The sequence below is a fragment of the Zingiber officinale genome, chromosome 5B (assembly GCF_018446385.1).
Source record: "Zingiber officinale cultivar Zhangliang chromosome 5B, Zo_v1.1, whole genome shotgun sequence".
Taxonomy (NCBI): domain Eukaryota; kingdom Viridiplantae; phylum Streptophyta; class Magnoliopsida; order Zingiberales; family Zingiberaceae; genus Zingiber; species Zingiber officinale.
The window spans coordinates 93,936,680-93,944,261 of NC_055995.1; the positions used below are offsets into that span (position 1 = coordinate 93,936,680).

The 7,582-nt window shown below is 39.6% G+C and overlaps 1 protein-coding gene across 1 annotated transcript; it reads right to left on the bottom strand.

Annotated features, from left to right (window-relative positions):
- Nucleotides 1-6,127: 6,127 nt before the first annotated feature.
- Nucleotides 6,128-7,225, bottom strand: LOC121985030 (transcription factor RAX2-like). The gene is made up of 3 exons (XM_042538270.1): nt 7,014-7,225; nt 6,811-6,940; nt 6,128-6,744 (listed from the first exon to the last, which is right to left on the bottom strand). The coding sequence occupies exons 1-3, from the start codon at nt 7,147-7,149 to the stop codon at nt 6,303-6,305; spliced, it is 708 nt and encodes a 235-aa protein (XP_042394204.1). The 5' UTR covers nt 7,150-7,225; the 3' UTR covers nt 6,128-6,302.
- Between the last annotated feature and the right edge of the window lie 357 nt (nt 7,226-7,582).

Consider the following 7,582-nt stretch of genomic DNA (forward strand, 5'->3'; position numbering starts at 1 on the left):
GGGTGACGTGGAGCATGGATGAATCAGCGTCGGTCGTCACGTGAATGGCAGTGCCGCAGCGTATTGTGCGTGGTTGTGCACAATCGGCCCGGATGGATCGACGGGGACGTTAGGACTAAGTATATTCATGTTTTTTTGCCACCGTGATTGCGCACAATCATGTACAGTAGTAGTTTTTATTTTTAATTTTATTTATTTTTATTTTGTTTGTCTCCCGATAATTTTATTTGTAAACTTTTAGGGATTGAATTATATTATTAAATATAAAAAAAATCAGTTTAACATTGCTATGTATATAGTTCTAATAAAAAAAAAAATTTTAAAATTACAATGCGCAGCGGACAGTCATGCACACTACCCTTACAAGTAGTAGCCATGATATCACCCCACTCATGTCCCGACCAACTCAGCCTCGCGACGTAAGCCATGGGATTATATATAGAGAGAGAGAATTGTTATGCTACGAACTATTTCCTACTGACCTTGCCATGTCACTTTCTTTTTAATTTTTTAAATACAACTTTTTCTCTTTTCCTTTGTTCTCGTTGAAACAATTCGTTCTCACCTAAACTCATCGCATAGCTTCGCCCACCTACCACTCGCCCGGTCGCCCATCGTCTGCCCACCGTCGACAGCCTCCGGCAGCCGGGACCCACCCCAATGCTATATCATGGGGGGAAGGTGAACCCTAAGGGGGATCGCGATATGGATTCCAGCGAGTTAAGCACGGTGGGCGGGCAACGAGGCTGGCACGATGGGCGGGCGGCACGGTGGGGGGGCGGCCGACAGGTGGCGTGCGGTGGGGCTGTCATGGTGGGGGATCGCGGCATGGATTCCGGTCGCAATCCAGCTCGATCGCGTCGGATTCCAGCCGTGATCTAGCTTGATCTCGGCCGGAATCCGATCACTGTCAGACCCCCGCCGGTTCACGGATGGATTGCAACCGAAATCCAGTCGAAATCCGACGCGATCAGGCCACCACGCTAGCGATCGCTATCGGATTTCAACCGGATTGTCGCTGGGATTTTGGATGTGATCCGGCCGACAGTGGGCGGGTGGACGGCGGTGGGCGATGGGTGGGTGGCCGGCAGCGAGGCTGGCACAATGGCCGCCTGGCACAATGGCCGCCTGGCACGATTAGCACACAAACGATGGTTTCAGGGAGAATGAAGGAAAAGAGAAAAAGTTGCATTTAAAAAATTAAGAGGGTGTTTGGCTAAGCTTATTAAAAATAGCTTATAAGCTCGTACAACTTATAAGTTGTTAGATCTTATTTTAAAAATAAGTTGTTAAAATGTTTGGGTGAACTTATTACAATCAACTTAAAGGTATTGATGTGTTTGGTATTATAAGATCTTTTTATTAATAAAATTACCAAAAAGGGTATAATACTATTAATAGAGGATTTTGAGATTTTTATTAATAGAGGGTTTTGGGTGAACTTTTGCAACGGGGGGGAGAAAATTGGAAAGAGGCATTGGCCGAGAAGATGACACAGCGTTGGAAGAAAAGTCGGCGGAGATAAAAAGATATTAGGCTTATAAAAATTTATGGAGGATAAGATGAGGATTTATGAAATTATATAAGGATATTTTAGAGAAAAAAATTATTAAAATAAGATCTTTTTTAAAAAAGTAGGGTCTTCCATACTTTTTTAAAAACAGCTTATAAGCTCCAAAACAGCTTATTTTGACAGCTCATAAGCTGTTCAAAAAAAATTTTACCAAACAAATTTGAAGAGCTTATAAGCTCCAAAACAACTTATAAGATATTTTAGAGAGCTTATAAGCTCAGCCAAACACCCTCTAAAAAGGAAATGGCATGGCAAGGTCCGTAGCAATCTGTAGGAAATAGTATGTAGCATAACAATTCTATATATATATCCTAAACATCTAAAAATCAAATTTCAATTTTAATAAATTAATAAATAAAATTTTCTTAATTGATGGTTGACTTAAGAACGTTAGATTGATAGATTATTTGTTGCGAGTGCTTCCCTATTTACCTAATAGTAGGTGGAAAGTTTTCATGTGGTTGGGTTGGTAATTCTCAAGATTAATTGGTGTAAGTTAGATATTGGATGCCAATTATAAAAAATATAAATAATAAATAATAATAAAAAAAAGGATGTTTATCATTTGCAAGATCTTTAGATGAGCATCTCATTTCCAATTAAAATCAAATGAACATTCCATTAAACATGAACGGTCCAAAATATTTTTACATTATTTGATCATTTGCCCTATAGAAGCTAATAATGATCTATAAAAGTTGTAGAAGTTAGTTGCTAACTTCTTTTGATTTTGCTTCTCCAAGTAATATCCTGGTTAAAATAATATTTCAACTAGCAAAACAAATGATGAATATTTCATTGTTATTCACTACATTTCAAATGATTATTATTTGATCATGATCAAGCATGTAAAAACTAACATGTAGTTTTTATAATGTATAAAAGCTAGTTGATAGTTTCTACAAAAGTGACTTTATATCATTTGTTTTTACTTCTCTGAGTAGTAACCTAGTTAAAATAATATTTTAATGAATAAAACTCATTATATTTCCAATAAACATAATCTAATTATGACATGAGCATATAAAAAACTAATATTGTAGTTTTTACAATGTGTAAAAATTAATCGGTAGCTTTTACACGTTATAGAAAATACTCGGTAGCTTCTACAACATTATTGAATCTAGGATATTTTTGAGATAAAATTATTGAAGGGCGTCCATTTAATTTTTTTAGAAAAAAAATGTTAATTTAGTGTTTCTCTTAAATTAGGATGCCTTTGAATTTTACCCATCAAAAAATATATTTTCTAAGAAATTAAAAAAAATGGTGATATAAGAAATGAGTTGTTGGTAGAAACAACTCTTCCTTTACCTACTTTCAGTCATTAATCTCTTTACCTTTGGATCCTACTTGTCTGGTAGGAGGGGCAAAAATCAAAGGGCGTTTTTTCTTTCAAAATCATTCATCTCCCTCGACTTAAATTTTTTTTTATCAAACAACATCTCACTCAACTAGTCAATCATATACAATTATTCAATTGTCCTTTAGTATTGTTCAATACTAATCACATTAATATTTTTTCATCTAAATTCTATGTCAGTCGGACACTAGGTAATAGATATGATTTGTAACTGCTACATATATTATAGTAGTTATGATTTCATAATTACTACAATAGATACTTAATATATTAAAAAATATTCATGTTGTAGTAATTACGATTCATAGTTGCTATAATATAAATTTAAATTGATTCACCTATCATTCACATTGTAGTAGTTATGAAACTGTAATTATTATAATGTAAATTTGACCTGCTCACCTAATATTCATGTTGCAGCATATATGAAGCGAAAGTTGTTACAATGCGGATTCAATTTGCTAACCTAGTATTCGTATATAGATGGTTAATGGGCGGATGGTCTTGGCCGGTCGGGCGAGGCATATTCCGACCATGGGTTGAGCATCGACCCATCATATCCGACGATCAAGGGGCGTGTAGAAGCCAAGCGGTCATCCCACTCGGCCCAACAACGGGCGACACGGATCAAGCGGCTCCCCCGCTCGGCGCGACAGTGAGTTTCCGATCGAGCGGCAATCCCGCTCGGCCCAGCAACGGACGATGTCTGGACAACAGACTATCAGCCGAGCGGCTATTCCACTTGGTGTGGCAACAGACGCAAGGATATCAAAATTCTAGCCGAACGACTATTTCGTTCGGCCAAGCAACATGCATAACAAGGTATCCTTCGACATCATTTTGGGAGCTAGTATCGCTGACAGGCGGCATAGTTAGACAGAGGATCGTACGGTGAAAGCCTCCACTGTCACTTCAGAGATATGCTCGGTCCGTTAAAATACTGTGTCAGAGACACTTTACTGACATGTCTCTTCAGAGAAAGCTTGGAATAGTGTGCCCACTTTAAGAAACGTGCACACACGCTACAAGAACCCTATATAAAGGGGGGTCCAAGCATCGGCGGAGGTATGTTTTCTCGCGATTTCAACTGTTGCGCTACAGTTCCCTTTGCTTCTTGCTTTGGCAGAGACTGACTTGAGCATCGGAGGACTATCGCCGGGGACCCCTTCCCTAGCTCGACACTGACGTTGCTTGTGTTGCAAGCGGGAGCGAAGTTTACTGGAGGTCAACGAGAGCGCCGCGTCTCCAACATCCGTCTCTTCGACTTTCGGACAGGATCAACAACTATAATTTTATAGCTATTATAACATATCGGACCAGTTTATAATTTAGACCGATAATAATAATGAGAATATTGAGTAATTATATAATGAGCTAAGATGTCTTTTTGATAAAAAATTAAAATAGGTTGCTGATTTGAAAAAGAAAGGGCAACCTTCGATTTTTGCCCTTTTCTAAGGAAGGGGAGCATTGAATTAAATATCTGATGGAAAAGTTGGAACCATAAATTTCTTTACAAATCATTTGATGAATATGTGTGCTTCTTCATTCTCTCCTTTCATTGTAGTATTCAGTGATAGCATAGCGACAATCACAAACTTCATTCATTGATTAGTCTTGCATGATAGGGTCATTTAGCTATTTGTTTAGTTTGTGTATTGCGTGGATCATTTGGCCATTACAAATAAATGAAAATGACTAGAAATAAGCTCCATTGGACAATAATTGATGTTGACTTATGACTTAATACTTTAGGGATGTGAGAAAATTTCAAATGTCAAAAAATGTCAAATCAGAAAAATAAAGAAATACATGAAAAGCTACAAATGGAAGAATTAAAACAATTGATTAAACCCTCATGTTTCTTATTCAATATGTGAAGCAAGTCAACACTTTTTACTCCAAAAGACAAGAATGCATTTCAATTTTTTATAGAGAAAATGTGAAAAAGGACACCAACAGCCCTTATAATTGAATCTAATTAGTATTAATTTCTCTCTAAAGAAGAAAACCATGTAATAATTTATTGGATCACAATCCATTAAAATAAACCTTTCCTGTATAAAACAATAAATAGAAATAGTCAGTATTAAATAGTTATAGGACATTGTGCCCAATTGATCTACTCCTCCAGTTGATAAACTCCATTGACTTCAGACTTCTCTCTGATATGGATAAGAATGGGGCTATAATTAATATGATGAACATCTTCTCCTTAAGGCACATGATAATTTTTCTTTTACTTTCAGTAGTTGGTGCCTTCCCAAGTTGACTTAGTCCAGTTTCTATTATGATGCGTTGCTAGATAAAATGCACAGACCAGAAGAATATTGGCTGCTACTATTGGTTATGGTGAACTGGACAATGAGAATAATGCAGCAGTTGAAGAGCTTAATCTGTCTAAGGATATGAGAAAGGACAAATGCAAGAAGACAGCCACAAGCTCTTGATAAGTTATCTATTGATTTGCCTTAAACAACACAAATTTTGTACAAAAGAGAGTATTATTTGATCTCGTGCGAGTTGCTGTCTATCTTGGAATTATGTGGATACAGATCATAAGCAGTCAATTCTGACTTTAGATACAAAGGACCTCAAAATTAACATGGCAAAAACGTGTTGTGATACTAAGTCCTGTTAAGAGGTTCAAGTAATACCTCATCTTAGCCTCCGATCTGTTCACTCTTCTCCCTTTCCTCCTAGCAAGGAAGCTTGGCCTAAGAACACTATTGAACAATGATCAGAAAAAAGGTGACAATTCAACAATCAACAGCGTCACCCTTTTCCTTGTAATTAAAGTCATGTTTGAAAATGAAATGGCTGTGGCACTTTAATGCAATTACAGACCACCAAAGTCCACCATCATGGAAGAAAGATGAGCCCTTCCTCTGAGCTGATAGTCTGTCCCACTCGAAGCTCCAAAGGCAGAAAACTTTAGCTGGTACTTTATTATAACAATTGACAGCAGCAGCTTTAGGTGGGCTTATCTGCAGTCAGCAAATGGATGGCTGCATAAACATGGCTCATTGAGAAACAAAAGGAAACAGAAAGCATGGCGAGAGAATCTTGGTGCATCAGCTTAGGAGCTGTCATGCCACCACCCATGCAATTCTCATGGTCTGCGGCCACTGTGTCAGCAGCAGGCAACCAAAGAGGTGTGCCTTGCTGACCAAGATCAAGTCTCGACATTATTGCACAAAACACAGATTTTTGATTCAAGTTTGGAGTAACTGGTGATGGAGAACAGGGGGATTAGAACAGCAATTAAAGACACTAGTAATCACAGCACTAGTAATCACAGCAACTGCTAGTTTTCTACTCTATTGTCAGTGGGTTCTGTCGTGTTCGCTCTCATGGCTTTGTTAATTACGAGTAAGTGAGGCCCTGGTGCAGTGCTCCTGGCCCTGGAATCGGAACGCTTTCCTGGTAACCATAGGCATAGCCGCCGAGGAAAAAGTCGCCGGCGTCTCCTAACCCGAGCGCCGAGAGGAGAAGCTCATCGGACGACGAAGCCGCCGAGGCTTCCTCCGACGGGGACAGCACCTGCTCGACGAAGCTCAACTCAGGGAATGGAAACGGGCGGCTGGGTGGAAGAGGCATAGTGTTGGCGAAGCTGAAGTCCGCCGCGCCGAAAGCTTCGTTTTTGATGGGCGAAGCGAGGATGGGAGTGGATGAGGCAGGTGATCGAGCACAGAGAGTGCTAGAGTTGTTCTTCGCCATGAGCAGCTTCTTCTTGAGCTTGGTGTTCCAGTGGTTCTTCACATCGTTGTCCGTTCGCCCCACCAAGTGGGAAGCAATCGCAGACCACCTAATCAACGATCGCGGATTAGGCAAGACCAACCTGGATCCCTAATTTTAGTAAATTAATACAAACCTGCTTCCGATTCGATCGTAGAGAGCGAAAATGACGTTGTCCTCCTCCTCCGTGAATCCGCCGTGCTTGATGTCGGGGCGGAGGTAGTTGAGCCATCTCAGCCGGCAGCTCTTGCCGCATCGCTTGAGACCTGCATTCCTCATTGATCAGCTGAATTGATCGAAGGATTCACGGAGAGCTTTATCTGTTTCGTGTCAAATGACCTGCTTTTGGGGGCAAAGTGATCCAGTTGCCTCCGGCGCCGTTCTTCTCGATGTAACTCTTAAGGGCGGCGTCCTCCTCCGGAGACCACGGACCCCGCTTGACGTTAGCCTTGTCACAGCACGGAGATCTTCCCATCGAACGAGGGAGAAAGAGATTGACGAAGAGGAAAAGTAGAGCAGATGAAGAAGGAAGCTTCTCTCCGCGTCGGTTATATAGAGAAGAGACGAATAAGAAGGCCGAGAGGGGTTTTGTTTTAAAATGGGTGTTTTTTTCCTGGAGATTGGAGATTCGCTGCAAAGTGCCAATGTTCGGTTTTCTTCCAAGGAATCTTAAACCGTTCGATTAGAGAGATGATTGGGACCAGGCCAGGCGGCGAAGGTAAGGACCATTTGTTTTCAGCATTTTAATCTCAACGGGCCCCACAAGTTGCATGCATATTTATCGTCTTTATTATCATTAAAAGACATCATATTTAAAAAATATTTTATATTTTAAAATATTCTTATTTCACTATGGCCAAAATTTGCTAAAATTACTTTGTAATTATAACTAAAACTATTTTGATAAT